Source organism: Ceratotherium simum, chromosome 24, assembly GCF_057802395.1.
Source record: "Ceratotherium simum simum isolate JZ-2026a chromosome 24, ASM5780239v1, whole genome shotgun sequence".
Classification (NCBI taxonomy): Eukaryota; Metazoa; Chordata; class Mammalia; order Perissodactyla; family Rhinocerotidae; genus Ceratotherium; species Ceratotherium simum.
The window spans coordinates 4,281,013-4,298,548 of NC_141923.1; the positions used below are offsets into that span (position 1 = coordinate 4,281,013).

The 17,536-nt window shown below is 43.9% G+C and overlaps 1 protein-coding gene across 2 annotated transcripts; it reads left to right on the forward strand.

Moving 5' to 3' along the window:
• Positions 1–111: 111 nt before the first annotated feature.
• CINP (cyclin dependent kinase 2 interacting protein) lies at positions 112–16,901 on the forward strand. 2 transcript variants are annotated; one of them, XM_004434273.3, is made up of 5 exons: positions 112–171; positions 4,934–5,102; positions 7,661–7,790; positions 15,375–15,504; positions 16,327–16,901. In XM_004434273.3, exons 1-5 carry the CDS (start codon positions 165–167, stop codon positions 16,527–16,529), a joined length of 639 nt encoding a protein of 212 aa, XP_004434330.1. In that variant the 5' UTR covers positions 112–164; the 3' UTR covers positions 16,530–16,901. The 2 variants fall into 2 exon arrangements, with proteins under 2 accessions (XP_004434330.1, XP_087304044.1); XM_087447918.1 differs by lacking the exon at positions 112–171 and adding an exon at positions 248–272.
• The last annotated feature ends 635 nt before the right edge of the window (positions 16,902–17,536 follow it).

Genomic DNA, 17,536 nt, shown 5'->3' on the forward strand with positions numbered 1-17,536 from the left:
CCTGGGCAACGGGGCCGGCAGGGACAAGCGACAGCCGGCTCCTCCCGGGGATAGAGCGGCAGAGCCACCAGGGGCGGTGGCGGGGCGGGAAGGAAGTGACGTACACGCTTCCGGCGGGTGTAGGCGGGGCTTCGGGTCTCTTTGCCGGGATACCTGTGGACCGCATGGAAGGTGCGTGAGAAGGGCTAATGTCCCGGGATAGAGAGGATGTGGATGTTACGGCTTGGACTGCGGGGTGGGTCAGAGGCTCGGAGCTTTCACAATGAATGGAGGTCGGTGCCTTGCCCCAGTCCAGCTCGCTGGCCGCGCGCAGGCTCTGCAGTCGGCCTGGGTGTCACTCAGTTCTGCCGATCCTCAGTTTTTTCGCGGGTAGAACGAGATGATATACCCAAAGGAGCGTCAGCAGATCCTGACACTCAAATTGTAATTGTCATTATGAGTTAGTGGAGCACTTTCCCTGAACTCCCCTCAGTCAGAATTACCGACCACAGAGCTTTCTGCTGGTACTAAAAGTTACTCTTCAGCGAGTGCTCACTATGTGCCAAGTAGTGTTCTAAGTACGTGGATCAGCTCGTTTGAGCCTCACAGCGATCCGGTGAAGTAACGTCAACAGATGGGGCGCCAAGGCTCAGAGGGTATAAGAAAAGTAGCCACTATCCTTTACCTTACTCTGCCCTTTCCTGTGACTCTGATTACTGGTCTGTCTGTCCCTACTGGCCTGTGAGTTTCTTGAAGTCAGAACTATGTTTTTGGTTCTTAAGTATATGCTGGGAATAGGGCAGACAGACGAGGAAGCAGATGTGGTCCTTGCCCTCAAGGAGCCCCTAGTGGAGGAGAGAAACCCTTGGAAGATTTTAGTACAGGTGGTAAGAGCTATTTCTCCATTTAACACATTTTATTCAGCACCTCCTATTTTCTGAGTTTATGAGAAGAAACAAGACATAGTCCTTACTCTGGTGGAACTTGCAGTCTGGCAGGGAATATGGACGTTAAACAAGGGAATATGCTACACTGTTGAGTGTCATGATAGCTGAAGTATAGGGTGTTCCAGATATCAAGTGCAGTGAGGCCTAACCCAACCCCGGGGGATATAGGAAGACTTCTTTGTGGAAGTGATTTTCTAAAAACCTAAATCAGATCGTGTCACTTCTTCCTTACTCAAAGCTCATTGCTCACTTTCCATTGACTTGGAATAAATCCAAATTTCTTATGTTCGCTCATAAGGTTCTAGTTGCCTGCCTCCTCACCTACTACTCGCCCTCTCTCCATTTCATTCTAGCCACACTGGCTTTTTCTTTTTTTCAAAATCACTAAGCTCATTCTCACATCAGGGCACATGCTGTTGACTTCTCATCATTCAGGTTTCTGCCTAAATGACCTTCTCAGGGGTTCACTCTATTAAAAAAAAATTCAACTGAGTAAATTGGAAGATCTAATCAGCTTAATTAAATGGACAGCATCTCATCTGGCCAGCAGAGCAATACTCCCAGAGGGTTACACAACATAGAAGGCTTTTATAGTATGGAGGGCGGGACAAGGAAAGGAAGTCATCAGCAAGGAAAAATGAAAAGAGCCAACATTTACTTTGAGGCAAGTAAAAGTTCAGGAGACGTGGGCTTCTCATTGTCTGAGCTGTAGCGTTTTCCATTGGCTGGGCTTGTTGCTCAGCAAGAAGGAAGTCTTCCTCCTGCTGGAGTGTAAAGTAGTTGCACTTCCTGTTTGAGAGTGCCAGGTAAGTCTCTTCCTGTTGGGGTCTGTAACTGACGCTGTAATTGACCTCTTCCTGTTTGGGGTAATTGACCGGGAGTGGTCCCGCGTGAGAGCCCCCTCTATAGGCCTTCCTGACTCCGATTTTAGTTGAGATTTCTTTTTTTTTTAATTAATTTTCACAACTCTAACACAAGATCCCGTTTTATTTTCTACGTGGCACTTATTATGATCTAAACTGATCATGACCATCTAATTGTCTATTATCCACCTCCGCTTTGGGGAGTAAGTTCCATGAAAATGGTCCTGGTTATGTCTGTTCAATCACTTCATCCCACATGCCTGGCATATGGTAGGCACTCAGCTAATATTGGTTAGTTGTATAAGTAAAGAATGAATGAAAAATCAATATCATATTTAAAAGCAGAGCCCTAAAAGATACTAGGAGTTAACTAGGTGAGTGGGGACACACGCTGACAGGAAATATATTCCAGGTCAATGTCAGAACTTGTACAGAGCCAGCGCTGAGGCATAGAGAGCGACTGGGAGAGGCTGGAGAAGTGATGGACAGGATTTAGGTAACAGAAGCTGTGATATTGTGGTTTATAATAAGAAATGAATATTTGGTCTTTGCCTTTTTCCTGGCGCAGAGCTCCTAATACCCTTGGGATTTCCTCAGCAAGAGCGATAAAGGTCTTTTGTTATGTTAATGAGGTGACTTTTGTGTCGCCCCTAGGTAACCTAAGGATGGAGGCTGGTGGTCAAAGGAACCAGTCTTGTGATTAGAGGGTTGGAACTTTCAGTCTCACCCACCCCCACCTCGGGGAAGGGGAGAAGGGCTGGAGGTTGAGTCAATGGCCAATGATTTATTTTTTTATAATTTTATTTATTTATTTTTTCCCCCAAAGCCCCAGTAGATAGTTGTATGCCATAGCTGCACATCCTTCCAGTCGCTGTACGTGGGACGCGGCCTTAGCATGGCTGTAGAAGCCGCGCATCAGTGCGCGCCCGGGATCCGAACCCGAGCCGCCAGCAGCGGAGGGCGCGCACTTAACCACTAAGCCACGGGCCGGCCCTAATGGCCAATGATTTAACCAGTCATGCCTAAGTAATAAAGCCTTCATAAAAACACAAAAGCAAAAAGACAGGGTTCAGAGAGCTTCCAGGTTGGTGAAGATTCCAGGAGAGTGGTGAGCTCAGAGAGGGCATGGAAGCTCCGCACTCTTTCCTCATACCTTGCCCTATGCATCTCTCCATCTGGCTGTTCCTGAGTAATATCCTTTTATAATAAACAGGTACTCTAGTAAGTAAAATGTTTTCCTAAGTTCTGTGAGCTGCTCTAGCAAATTAATCAAACCCAAAGGAGGGGATCTTTGGAACCTCCAATCTATAGCCAGTCAGTCAGAAGCACAGGTGACAACCTAGACTTGGGATTGGCATCTGAAATGTGTGTGTAGAGGGGAGAGGGGCAGTCTTGTGGGACTGAGCTCTTAACCTCTGGGATCTGATGCTATCTCCAGGTAGAAAGTGTCAGAATTCAGTTTATTGCTTGGTGGTGGTGGAAAAAAACACACATTGGAGAGGCCTCTGTGATAACAGATACTATGTTGGATTTGTAGGGGAGAAAGAACTATTCCTCTGCCTTCTCAGTTTTTCGGGGTGGTCTAAGAATTAAAGTGACATGAGACAGAATAACAGGAGAAAATCAAACAAATTCAATAACATGTATACATGGGAGAAACCCAGGAAAACTGAGTAACTCTCCAAAATGGCTGAAGCCACCACCTTCAATACCACCTTCAGCTAAAGACAAAGGAGGATGTTGGGGGTAGTGGTTTGGGACTTAGAAGGGGAGGCAGGCAGTTCACACGGAGATCGAAAAGCAAATGTTTGGTAAACAAATGTTTGCCATGCCTTGCAGAGACAATGAGACATGGGGAGGAGTTTGATTAAACGGGTGTTGCTAAGTTCCTCCTGTCTACCATTAATAGTCATCTACGCTGATAGCTCCTTCCTGGAACAGGCCTTCTATCTTAAATTCTTTTAGGCTGTTAGGGGGAAGGTCGAAGTCCCCCCCCCCCCGCCCCAAGTCTTTTGTTTTTAAAAATAAGCCAAAGAGACACATTTTGGGGTAGCAAATTCTGATCCCTCACAGATACTTGCCATGTGCCAAGCCCTCACAGCTTTACATATGTTATCTAATCTTCACGTCAACTCTATGGAGTAGATATATTTTATCCCCATTTTACAGATGAGAACATTGAGGCTCTGAGATGTTAACTAACTTGTCCAAGATCCCACAGCTAGTACTGGTAGAGCTGGGATTCAAACCCAGTCAGTATGGTCTTCAGAGTCTAAACTCCAAACTATACCATACTTGTGTGTCCTGGGTTTCTTAAGGGGCCTCTCACAGAATTTGGACTTTATCTTGTGGGCCATGAGAAAACTATGAAGGTTCTAAGTAGGGAAGGGAGAACCCAAGCAGCCGAGTTGGCTTTTGGTGGTCTGGAGCTTGCATCCCACAGGATCTGGGATCTGGGTGAGTCTTGGAGTACAGGCAGCATTAGCCTGAGGGAGGAAAGAGCTTTCCAGCAGAGAGAACTGCGTGTGCCAAGGCCTGCAGGTGACTCAACTTCTCGAGAGCTGCCAGTAGTTCATTTTAGCTAGAGATTGAGGGGGGTTCAACGTGGGGGTTGAGGTAAGTGTTGAGGTGGAGAGAGAGGGAGCCAGGTTCTGACAGAGTCTGGACTTCCTCCTGCATCCTAAGCAAGGCCGTGGCAGCATGGAGACATCTCTGCATCTCTGGGGTCCTGCCTTCTCAGTGTCTTGGAATGACGAGCACTTGTGAACCACAAAGCTCTGAACAAATGTGGGGTATCAAAATGCCCGAGACTAGATAGTGGGGTACTAAGGCATAGGGGCAATGGAGAGTTTTAGCAGAAAGTGACAACTTTACCTTATTTCCAACCTTTGAAAGTGGTCAGAGTGCTTAAGGTAAAAACTTTGTGGAGCCAGTAAGCTGGGAAAGACTCATCTGATGAGTCTTAAACTATAAAAACAATTGTTTTGTCCAGGAACTTCCACATCCATCTAGACTCCTTAGTTTCCACAACATTTATTTGTCCAGTTGATGTAGTGTGTCAGATAGTTCTGTTGAAAGTTATAAGTACATTTGCTCTCCAACTAAGATCATAAATTTTATAATTATATTTCTTTACTCTCTCAGCAAAGACTCTTGGAGGTGCAACACCCAGAAAACCTGTCTTATCTGTCAGTGCAAGAAAAATTAAGGACAATGCAGCTGATTGGCATAATTTAATCCTGAAATGGGAAACCCTCAATGATGCAGGTTTTGCTACTGCAAATAATATTGCCAACCTGAAAATCAGTTTATTGTAAGTAAATACAGAGTTCCTCATGCTCTGAGCTCTTCACCCTTAATGACTGGGCAAAAGTTTCCCGGGAGTCTTTTACAGGGGGAAGGGTAATGTCTATTTGTCAAGATGGGTAAATTAAATTATAAAATATTAAGCAAAAAAGCAAGTGGTAAAATGATATATGCCAGTTATGAACTGTACCTGTACATTTTAAATACAAAATTATACTACATATTGTTTCTTGTTACCTCTGTATATAAAATTATAAAAATGGATTGGAAGGTACATGCTTAGTTCATGATACTGCTATCTTCTAAGAAGAATAAGTATTGAGGTGGTAAATGTTGCATTTTCATTTTTTTTGTGTGTGTGTGAGGAAGATCAGCCCTGAGCTAACATCTGATGCCAATCCTCCTCTTTTTTTGCTGAGGAAGATCGGCCCTGGGCTAGCATCCGTGCCCATCTTCCTCTACTTTATATGGGACGCTGCCACAGCATGGCTTGACAAGTGGTGCGTTGGTGCACGCCCAGGATCCGAACCTGCGAACCCTGGGCGGAAGCGGAGCATGGGCACTTAACCGTTGAGCCACCGGTCTGGCCCCTTGCATTTTATTTCTGTGCTCTTGTGATTTATAATAAGAAATATATGTTTAGTCTTTGTCCCTGTTGCTGGCACACAGCTCCTAAAACCCTTATAATTTCCTAACTCATAAGAGCACTGGGAGAATCTTTTGTTATAATATTTGGTCTTTTGTCTGACAGTTCCTGAAATAGCTCCAGAGTGATAAAGGTGAAAGCCCCTTTCAACCACACTTGAGTTTACCTTAATGAGGTAACTTTTGGAAAACCCTTAAGGATGGAGGCTGGTTGCCAGGGGAACCAACCACAAGATTAGAAGGTTGGAACTTTCAGTGCCACACCCTCACCCTCCTACCTCTCAAGAAGGTGAGAGGAGCTAGAGGTTGAATTAGTCACCAGCAGCCAATGATTTAATCAATCCTGGGTTCATAATGAAGCCTCTATAAAAACCCAAAAGGATGGGTTTTGGAGAGCTTCTGGGTTGGTAAACAAGAATGCATCCATGTGCCGGAAGGGTGGTGCACCCTAAATTCCATGGGGACAGAAGCTCCTGTGCTTGGGACCCTTCTAGACCTTGCCCTGTGTACCTCTTCATCTGGCTGTTCTTTCGTATTCTTTATTATCCTTTGTAGTAAACCTGTAATCTAATAAGTAAACTAAGTTCTTTGATACCTTAAATTTCCTGAATTCCATGAGCCGATCTAGCAAGTTAATCTATCCCCAGGAGGAGGTCGTGGGAACCTCCATTTATAGTGGCGTCTAAAGGGGGTGGGGGCAGACTTGTGGGACTGAGCCCTGAACCTGTGGGATCTGATGCTATCTCCAGGTAGATAGTGTCAGAAATGAGTTAAATTGTAGGACACCCAGCAGGTGTCTGGAGAATCTAAGAATTGCTTGGTGTGGAGAAACCCCCTCCCCCCACCTGTGGTGACCAAGTGTCAGGAGTGAAGTGGGGTACTGAGAATAGAGGAGACACCTTGTTTTTAGCAATTTCTTTAAAAAAAACAAAGGAATGATGGAAAAAACTTAGTTGCCAATTCTGATTGGAAGATTTGCTTTATTCTTTGCACTTTCCTGTATATATATATTTTTTAATTTCTCCAAGCTATAGTTATATATACATATATCTTTGTCTACAGGCCAGAGTCTAGAGTGTTAACTTCCTGGCCTATCCCCTGGCTCTGGCCATCCTGCTTCCGTGTGAAGTTCCCTCAGACACCTCAGGTACTTTGGTCCTCCGCTGCGTTTTGCTGGTGGAATCCTGCCCAGCAAGTTCCATCAAACACTTCTTCCCCTTACTGCATAAAATGCTCTCTGATAGTTTCTATTCTATTTTCATGTTTAAGTTTTCCTTAAGTGTTGATTGTGACCCCACTAGATTAATTTCATGCCCCATGGGTCACAGCTTTCAGTTTACAAAACACATTCCTAGATTGTGAACTCTGGGGAAGTGATCCATGTCTTGTTCATCTTTGTAAGCCTAGCACTATACCCTATGCCAAGGATGCCACAGGGCTGAAATTTTTTTTTTTTTTTGAGGAAGATTAGCCCTGAGCTAACATCTGTTCCCAATCCTCCTCTTTTTGCTGAGGAAGATTGGCCCTGGGCTAACACCCGTGCCCATCTTCGTCTACTTTGTGTGGGACGCCACCACAGCATGGCTTGATAAGCAGTGCGTAGGTCTGCACCCGGGATCCAAACCTATGAACCCCGGGCTGCTGAAGCTGAGCACACAAACTTAACTGCTACGCCACCGGGCTGGCCCCTCACAGGGCTGAATTTAATCAATTTATTCTAGTGCAAAATTGAGTAACTGAGGGACATAGTCATTGTATATGTAAATAATAAGTAAACATATGTTATAATGACATGAAACAATGTCTGTGCAAAATATCTGACATAATTACGTGGATAATGAGTTTTATAGGGTTTATCATAACGAAATGAGGTGAACTTACAGAGTACATTTTGTTCTCATTATTTCCCATTTTGTCCAGGAGTAAAGACAAGATAGAGGTAGAGAGCAGCAGCCTGGCTTCCAATGAAAATGCAGAGGAGAAGCACCCGGAGTATAGTAAGGAACTGGAGATGCTGTGTGAGGAGCTGCAGGCCACCTTAGATGGTTTGGTAAGATCCAGAGATCCAGCCACCTGTGCTCACTGTCACTGAATCCCAGGGGTGTGTTGGGGGTTTGCTTGGGCTCAGCGGCATTCGACGCTGTGGGCGGTGCTTTCCTTCTCCAAACATTTGTTTTTCTCTCCTCAGCCTTCCCTGTTGGTCTCTCTTCTCTTCGTGTTTCGTAAGTCTAGATGTTCCCCAAGATGCTGTCCTAGACCCTTGTTTTTTTGTGCATGTATTGTCCGGGGCAATTTCACCCACTTCCAGGGCTCCACATGGTAAATATTTTAGGCTTTGTGGGCCCTCCAGTCTCTCTTGTCACTGCTCAACCCTGCTGGGGAGCACTAAAGCAGCGAGAGACAGTACATCGGTGAATGGACATGGCTGTGTTCTAATAAAACTTTATTTATGAACACTGAAATGTGGATTTCATATAATTTTCATGTGTCATAAAATCTTCTTCTTTTGATTTTTTTCCCAACCATTTGAAAATGTAAAACCCATTCTTAGCTCACAGGCTGTACATAAATGGGCTATGGGCCAGATTTGGTCTGTGGGCCCTGATCTAGCATGTAAGACATTCTTAAGTGATTGTTTAATGAACTAATGAGCAAATTTCAGTATCCACCATACTAGCAACCAAATGTGGATGTAACCCCTCATCTCTTTGCCAGGCACAGGAATAAGGTTTTATATATATTTGAACTTAGACAACTAAAGCTTACCCACAAACATATAAAATCTTTATATTATAACCTTTTTTTTTTTTGGCTGAGGAAAGTTTCTCTGAGCTAACATCTGTTGCCAGTCTTCCTCTTTTTGTATGTGAGCCGCTGCCACAGCATGGCCACTGATAGACAAGTGGTGTAGGTCCATGCCTGGTAACAGAACCCGGGCCACTGAGGCTGGCCTATTTTAACCTTTTTTGATGAAAGTGTTTCTAATGCTTTATGTGCTTCCTTGCCTTTTTAAACAGAATATGTCAAATATAATTGTATTTCTTCAAGATAACCACTTATTCAAATTTAGGATTCTACCTATTATAAGACAGACTATAGGTGTTCAGGAAAGAAACATTACCCTTTTTTGTTTGTTTGTTTCTACAAATTATTTTTTTTATTGTGAAATTTTTGTTGTACATTATTGTTTATCAGTCACCATATAAGTGCATCCCTCCACCCCTTGTGCCCACCCCTCACCCCCTAGCCCCTGGTAACCACCAAACAGTTCTATCTGTCCATGTGTTGGTTTGTCTTCCACATTTGAGTGAAATCATGCAGTGTTTGTCTTTCTCTTTCTGGCTTATTTCACTTAACATAATGTCCTCCAGGTCCATCCATGTTGTTGCAAATGGGACGATTTTGTCTTTTTATGGCTGAGTAGTATTCCATCGTATATATATACCACTTCTTCTTCATCCAGTCATCAGTCGAGGGACACTTGGGTTGCTTCCATGTCTTGGCTATAGTGAATAATGCTGCAATGAACATAGGGGTGCATAAGCCTCTTTGGATTGTTGATTTCAGGTTTATTGGGTAGATACCCAGTAGTGGGATAGCTGGATCATAAGGTATTTCTACTTTTAATTTTTTGAGGAATCTCCATACTGTTTTCCATAGAGGCTGCACCAGTTTGCATTCCCACCAGCAATGGATTCGGGTTCCCATTTCTTCACAGCCTCTCCAGCATTTGTTGCTTTTTGTCTTGGTGATTATAGCCATTCTAACGGGTGTAAGGTGATATCTTAGTGTGGTTTTGATTTGCATTTCCCTGATGATTAGTGATGTTGAGCATCTTTTCACGTGCCTATTAGCCATCTGTATATCTTCTTTGGAGAAGTGTCTGTTCATTTCCTCTGCCCATTTTTTGATTGGGTTATTTTTTTATTATTCAGTTGTGTGAGTTCTTTATATATAATGGAGATTAATCCCTTGTCAGATATATGGTTTGCAAATATTTTTTCCCAGCTGGTGGGTTCCCTATTCATTTCGATCCTGGTTTCATTTGCGTTGTAGAAGCTCTTTAAACTGATGAAGTCCCACTTGTTTATTTTTTCTTTTGAAACACTACCCCTTTAAATATCACATCAATTGTAAGATGCGTAATGGTTTCCAAAACACTGAAATGAGAAAATAAAATGGTGCATTGAGGACATTTTGGTACTTTAGCCTTTTCTGTATGATTGAAATGTAACACTGTCTTCTGAATATTTTGACATTTATGAGGCTATTTGTCTCCTCTAAATAAACGATCATGTTTTTGTAATTATCCTGCCTGTTCTATGATTCTGCCTTTCACTTTGCCTTGGGGTTCTGCTATGATAAGAAACACTTGCCCCAGTGCCCAGCTCCCTCCACTTGGTACTCAAGCCAGTAACGAGGCAGACGAGTGTCATCAGTGACTTCATGTTAAGCCCCACTCACAGGAAGCGGGAGGATAAAGTGTGTGTGCTTTGTGATATCTGTTTTCTTTGTTTTGTCTCCATATATGTGACTGTGTCTCCAATGGGTTCTGGACAGAGGACTTCTTGACCAGCGGGAAATTAACACGGGCAGAATAATCTATTGAAATTTACACAGTAATAAGCTGTTGAAAACTGGCCACTTGTATTGTTTTTGTTTGTTTTTTCCCAAATTGGCCCATTTGATTATGGCAAGTATTTTTATTTGGACAAAAAAGCAGGTGCACATATTGTTCCTGAAAGAGAAGAAACTGGGTGGCTAAGTTCCTGTACTGAAATAAGTTAAACAGCCACAAAGCTAAATCCACATGGTTTGGCGGTCAGTCACCCTCAAGCGCTGATTGCCTTTGTTGTTTTGATGTGTCACCAGCTCCCACCAGAACCTCTTCATCCTTGACCTCCTGTGTTCCTTCCTGGTATAAAACATTGCGTAGAATCCCAAAACTGTATTAGAATGAGAAACACTTGACACATACTAATGTGACTTTATAAAATGCAAAACACCCTGGAAAGGATTTTGTTTTTAAATGCCGTGTAGCTTTTTTTAGGTCACACGTTCTCATTTATGACTCTACATATGCACACCACATTAGGAAAGTGTTTAAAGGGGGAGGCCATAGGGCGGGGGAGGTGTGCCTTCCATTTCGGGCATGTCAGCAGTGATCGGTTGGTTGTCTTTGCTTGTGCATCCTTTGATCTCCCCATTCTTAAGTGGCAGTCAGGTACCATGGGACTCCTTCCTCAGCGCCACTGACCCATGCTGAGGAGGGCCAGCCTGGGAGGGTGTTAAGACGTAGAGTCAAGGTTCAGAAAACCCAGCTGGCAGGCTCGATGGATGGAGCAGTAGCAAATGAAGTGTGGGACACCTGCCCTTGGTCCCTGCAGCCCACAATACAGGTCCAGGGGGAGAGAGGCGTGGCCTAGCAGGCCAGCTGAAAGTGGCTGCTGGCTTTTAGGGGCTGCACGCTCCTGGTGAGCTGAGTTCCCAATATCTCACATAAAACCTGGGCTTTGTCGATGAGAGCCAAGGAAGTGATGGGCCCACCCATCATCATGGACAGAGACAGCGTGGGCACATATGCAGAGGGGGCTGAGGGGGGCAGGCCATGTCAGAGAGAAGTAATTGGAGGAACTGGGGTTTTAGCCCAGAAAAGGGGGAACCAGTAGACAAAACAGCTGCCATCACAGCCAAAAGGGGCTGTCGAGAAAAGGACCTTGTACACTGGTGTTATGAAGCCTCAGAGGGGACAGGGGAGACCCCTGGAGCCCGCAGAAGCTTTAGCTCCTACCTGAGAACAGTGATAAGTCCTGTCCAGAGCTGGAATGGGCTGCCTCGGAGCGTGATGTGTCCCATCATTGGAAATGTGCCCCCAAAAGGCTGGACGGTCACTCGGTGGGTTTGTTACAAAGATCATTGAGGAATTAACTCCTGGAACTAGTTCCATTGGAACTAGGTCTGTGTTCACACATTTCCTCCATTCTCATACCTGTCTCACACTTTGTATCATATCCTGTACTCATTTATTTTTTTTTTATTTTTTTTATTTTTTTAAGATTTTATTTATTTATTTTTCCCCCCAAAGCCCCAGTAGATAGTTGTGTGTCATAGCTGCACATCCTTCTAGTTGCTGTATGTGGGACGCGGCCTCAGCATGGCCGGAGAAGCAGCGCGTCGGTGCGCACCCGGGATCAGAACCCGGGTCGCCAGCAGTGGAGCGCACGCACTTAACCACCAAGCCACGGGGCCGGCCCTGTACTCATTTATTTACTCAACATTTTTCTATAAAACAATTAAAACTACGTTATAAAAATATTAGCTGAATCCTGCTTCCCTGTCAAAGTTTTTGAGCCTGAGGCTTACTCCCTCTTTCCTAAAAGGGAAGTATTGCTTCTTAAAAAGGCAAGTATTAGTGAGATGGGGAGGCATATGGTAACCAGAAGAATTGGAAGATAACAAACAAGGCAGGAAGCAGTGTCTCCGCCTGCGGCTCAGGGTTATTAGTGCTGCTGCCGAGTGCCACCTAACCACGCTCCCAGCGCAGCCCACACTTTGGGAAAGGGGGGCCGCGTGGTCTCTCTAACCCATTGGTTCCTGCTCCAGTGAATTTATTATATATATTTTTTAAATTAGCACTTTATTAGATGTACAGAAAAGATAGTACGGAGAGTTCCCATAAACTATCCCCACCACACACCCAGTTTCACCTATTAGCATATTCATACATTAGTATGGCACCTACTGTTACAATTAATGGACCAATGTTGATGCATTGTTGTTAACTACAGGCTGTAGTCTATTCAGATTTCTTCTATTATCCCCTAATGTCCTCTTTCTGTCCCAGGAGCCTATCAAGGACAGCACCGTAAATTTAGTGTCATGTCTTTTTTTTTTTTTGCAAGGAAATCAGCCCTGTGCTAACATTTGCCAATCCTCGTCTTTTTTTGCTGAGGAAGACTGGCCTTGGGCTAACATCTGTGCCCATCTTCCTCTACTTTATATGGGACGCGGCCACAGCATGGCTTGCCAAGAGGTGTGTCGGTGTGCGCCTGGGATCCAAACCGGCGAACCCCGGGCCGCCGCAGCAGAGCGCGTGCACTTAACCGCTTGCGCCACTGCCGGCCCTAGGGTCATGTCTTCTTAGGCTCCTCTTGGCTGTGACAGTTTCTCACAAGTGACTGTACTTGTTCTTTTATAATGTTGACAGTTTTGAGGAGGACTGGTCAGGTATTTTGTAGATTGTCCCTCAGTTGGGATTCATCTGATGTTTTTCTCATGACTTGACTGGGGTTGTGGGTTTTTGGAGGAAGACCACCGAGGTGAAGTGCTCTTCTCATCACATCATATGGAGAGTGCCTGATATGAACATGACGTACCACTGGATGTTCACCTTGATGCCCTGGTGCCGGTGTGTTTATCAGGTTTCTCCACTGTAAAGTGGCTCTTTTCCTCTTTCCACACTGTCTTCTTTGGAAGGAAGTTACTATGTGCAGCCCACACTTAAAGAGTAGGAAGTTTTGCCCCACCTCCTTGAGGGTGGAGTGTCTACGTAAATTATTTGGAATTCTGCACAGATTTGTCTCTTCTCTCCCATCTATTAATTATTCAATCATGTATTTGTCTCTTCTCCCCTGTCTGTTAATTATTCAATCATTTATTTGTCTCTTTTTCCTCATCTATTATTTATTCAGTCATTTATTTCTAGTAGTATGGACTCATGGTTATTTATTTTATACTTTGGGTTATAATCCAGTACTGCTTTATTTTGTCCCTCAAATTGTTCCTGCTTTGGCCATTAGGAGTTCAGTGGGCTTCCATGTTCTTTTGACATACTCCTATCATTGTAAGTTTTGCGTTTTGGTTTTTTGAACACTTCCTTACTTTCTGGCATTACAAGATGCTCTAGGCTCATCTTGTGTATTTCCTGCCTCAGTCCTAGAATCAGCCATCTCTTCAAGGAGCCCGGGTTCCTTTTACTGGAGAAGGGTATTAGAAACCAAGATCTGGGTGCTAGCTGTCAGGCACTGAAGTTCTCCGCTGCAGTGAATTTATTCTATTTTAAAGGGCTTTGGAAATAAGTTCTCATTCTATGTTCAAAACTAAGAGTTGATGATATAAAGATATTAATATGATTTTTCCTATGGTCCTCCAGCTTTTAGAGAGAATGGTTTCCTAGACTCGACTTTAAATGTCTTTAATGAAGTTGACCTTGGTGGGGGGTTTGAGGCACCCCTTTCCTGAAGCAGTGTGGTCTGTTAGCTGGGAGAGGAGACGTACCTGTGTTGAGCTGTGAGTGTGGGCCGCTGTTCACACGCTGTCCGTTCAGGGCTGTGCACGTGTGCGTGACTTTAGTCTCTTTATTGATGCCCGAGCTCCAGAATTAAGTGAGGCACCTCTGGCCTAGCATTAGGCCTCCAGGATTTTTCTTGCTTTCCTGATCTTTATAAGCTTTTCTTAGAATTAGGTGGCATTAGGGAGCTGCTGCAGGATGCAGAGGAGAGAGCATAGGATTGGGTGTCAAGAGACTTGGAGTCAGAAAGTGTGGTATCAAGTCTTGGCCTTGTCCTTCTCTAACTCAGCGACCTTGAGAATTTTCCCAGCTGTAATACAGAAAGGATGAGTCCTACCTCTGGGGTTGGGCCAAGGGAAATATCGAACCTAAAAAGATTTGGGAAAGGAGTATAGTCCTTTAAAAATTAATATTAGCTAAATTTTATGTGTGCCACTTCAAACATAATTGAAGAGTGGTTGAAGGACCACGTGCAAAGAATTAAGATTTCAACGATTTATCTATCTTTTCTTATTTCCCCATGTACATAAAGTTAACTACACTTGGGAGTTAGAAATGTGGTCTTAGAAGACCTATGCTACTTAAATCTGAAAGCTTAGTTACTTCACCCATTTATTTTATTTAACAAGCCCTTAAATAGCTCCAACTAGGTACTTCACAAGTACTAACTCAGTCCTCCTAACCACCCTATGAAAGTAGGCACTTTGTCAGACCCATCTATGCTGGCCCGTCATGCATCGGGGATGGTATTCGAATTCACGGCGATGGCCGTGCAGATGTTGCAGTTACCCGGCTTTGTACGGAGCCTGGTGGACCTTGAGGCACTGTCAGTGTCAGGTTCTCATTGTTTTCGTTCCTGTGTGAAATGTATCGGGCTCCATTTCGTTATTACCATTTTATAAACAAGGAAACGGAGCCTCAGAGAGGCTTCAGTAAACTCAAAGGCAGTTAGTAAGAGTCAGAAATGAGCTCATTTAATGCCTTTTCTCCTATCTTTCATTCCATAAAAACAAGACCCTATCTTGCGATTCCTCCAGGTCGTTGGTGCTAAAAAATTCATGCTGTTTGGAAATCTTAATGAAGTGGGACTCAGCAAGCTTTCTCTTCTCCAGGACTGCAAATCTGGGGTTTATTACTGAAGTAATCCAAAGTAATGAAATCATGGCAACTGTCTGCCTCCATCTCCCTGGAAATTTGCTGCACGTGGAGTAATGGTGTTAAGTTATTGGACTTTTAGTCTCAACAGACTTATATTTCTTAGCTTTGAAATCTTGTAGTTACTGAATCTGAGACTAGAGTAGATTGAAAATAATATTCTCATATTCCAAATTAATATCTTTTCAGACCAAAATACAGGTGAAAATGGAAAAGCTGTCCTCAACTACCAAGGGAATCTGTGAACTAGAAAATTACCATTATGGGGAGGAGAGAAAACGGCCCCTCCTGTTTCACACATGGCCCACAGCCCATTTTTGTAAGTAGTTTTTTCTGCATTGCTTTTCCAGGGTAGATTATGAGAGCATTTGGGATCATTTAGATCTAGTACTCTAAGAAGCCGACAGGCTTGAAATTCAATTCAAGAGGATCCAATGGGAGGGAAGGAGATGGGGGCATCTTAAAATGAGCATTTCTTCTTGACTTTAATTACCTAATAATCAGCAAAGAATTAGAGACTCATGAAACAAGTTGCCATTAGTAGCCCTTTAAAACCAACGGGTAGAATGAGTTCTACCTCCTGCAGAGGCAGAAATCTTTTTGTTTTTTTTTTTTTGGAAGAAAGGTGGGTTTTTTTGCTTTTTGTTTTGTTTTAATTAAAAAATAAATTGAGGTCACTCCAGCCAACCCCATGGAAGAAGACTACTGGGAAAATGGAATGCATTACTTAAATAAGCTCTATGAGATAAGGGTTCTTTTTACTTACTTCAAAGGAAGGGCTAAGCTATTTGTTGTAGAGACCTCACTTTTAAATAAGGGAGAAAAGGGTAAAACCACCTAATGTAATGTGTTTATTGAAATATTGTCTGTTTGAGGTGAATCTGCTATTTATAATCATTGCAATTACTTAAGAGTTGAGTAGAAAAGGTTATAGCTACTTTCTCATTTTCGTGACACCATGTTATCTCATTCTACTAATCTGCGCCAGCTCCAGTGATCAATACCCATCTGGTCCTTCTCTGTCTCGGTGCTGCTGCTGATTCTGGTTTTTAACAAGGAGCTTTTCAAAGTGGCAGGTCACCCCAGTCAGGAGTACTTCCTTGAATGACTGCTATTAAAGGGAGACTTACATTTATTTCAGATGAGGTTTCCCACAAGCTCTCTGACATGTACAGGAAGGAACTCCTCCTGAAGCGCACCATTGTTGAAGAGCTGGCACACACCGCAGACCACGACCTCACCCTGAGCTACTTGTCAATGTGGCTGCACCAGCCCTACGTGGAGAGTGACAGCAAGGTGCTTCTGGAAAGCATGCTGCTCGAAACAGGGCACCGAGCACTGTGACCTCCCACCACAGCTTCATGCATGAGCCTCCAGGCTCTGTACCACTGGCTTCCTTAGCTCCCAAGGTGGACAGTCTTTCATGTAGGACCCAGTGCTGTACCCTAGGGTCATACCCTGTGTTCTGGCGTGGCCACGCACTGGCCTTCTTAGGGGCTTCCAGACTGGATCATTTCACCAGCTCCCTGCGGCCTCTCTAGACACACATTATTTACTGCTGTGTGCCATCTGCCACTCAGTGTCGTCGGCACATATTGTGAATATGTCCCCCAAGAAGACTTCTGCGTGAAATAAATGAGTTCCTCAGAATGATTGAGTGATCTTGTTTTTGTAACTTAGGTGTATCTTACACAGATTACATTTATGTAGAAAATCCCTGGTTTCATATTTTTACTTTATAACTATCTGTATTGTTTAAATTATTATGAGACTATGTTAGTTTTGTAATTACAGATAATGTTTAAAGTACCATAGAGTTAACTGAGTAAAGACTGGCATCATGGGAATGAAAATAACCTACAAAAAAAATTGCCTTGGGGCTGGCCCAGTGGCATAGTGGTTAAGTGCGCGCGCTCCGCTGCTGTGGCCGGGGTTCACAGGTTCGGATCCCGGGCACGGACCAACACACTGCTTGTTGGGCCATGCTGTGGCGGCATCCCATATAAAGTAGAGGAAGATGGGCACGGATGTTAGCCCAGGGCCAGTCTTCTTCAGCAAAAAGAGGAGGATTGACAACAGATGTTAGCTCAGGGCTGGTCTTCCTCACAAAAAAAAAAAAAATTGCCTCTATTTGCATGCTGAGGATGTGACAGGCCAAGTGAAGTATCTTCCATGTCATTGTTCTAGCATAAATCCTATAGTTTGGCAATATTTGCAACCAAATATTGGGGGGGATCAGTTCTGCCATTGGTCCCTAGAAACAGAATCTAAGAAACTGCATGTTCTGTGATACGGGATGTAGCCTCATGAAACTGAAGTTCTAGCGTCCCAGAAACAAGTACTTTCCAGAG

Coding starts and splice junctions, on each gene's coding strand:
- CINP (XM_087447918.1), top strand. Junction 7,791..15,374: donor AGGCCACCTTAGATGGTTTG/GTAAGATCCAGA, acceptor ATATCTTTTCAG/ACCAAAATACAGGTGAAAAT. Junction 15,505..16,326: donor ATGGCCCACAGCCCATTTTT/GTAAGTAGTTTT, acceptor CATTTATTTCAG/ATGAGGTTTCCCACAAGCTC.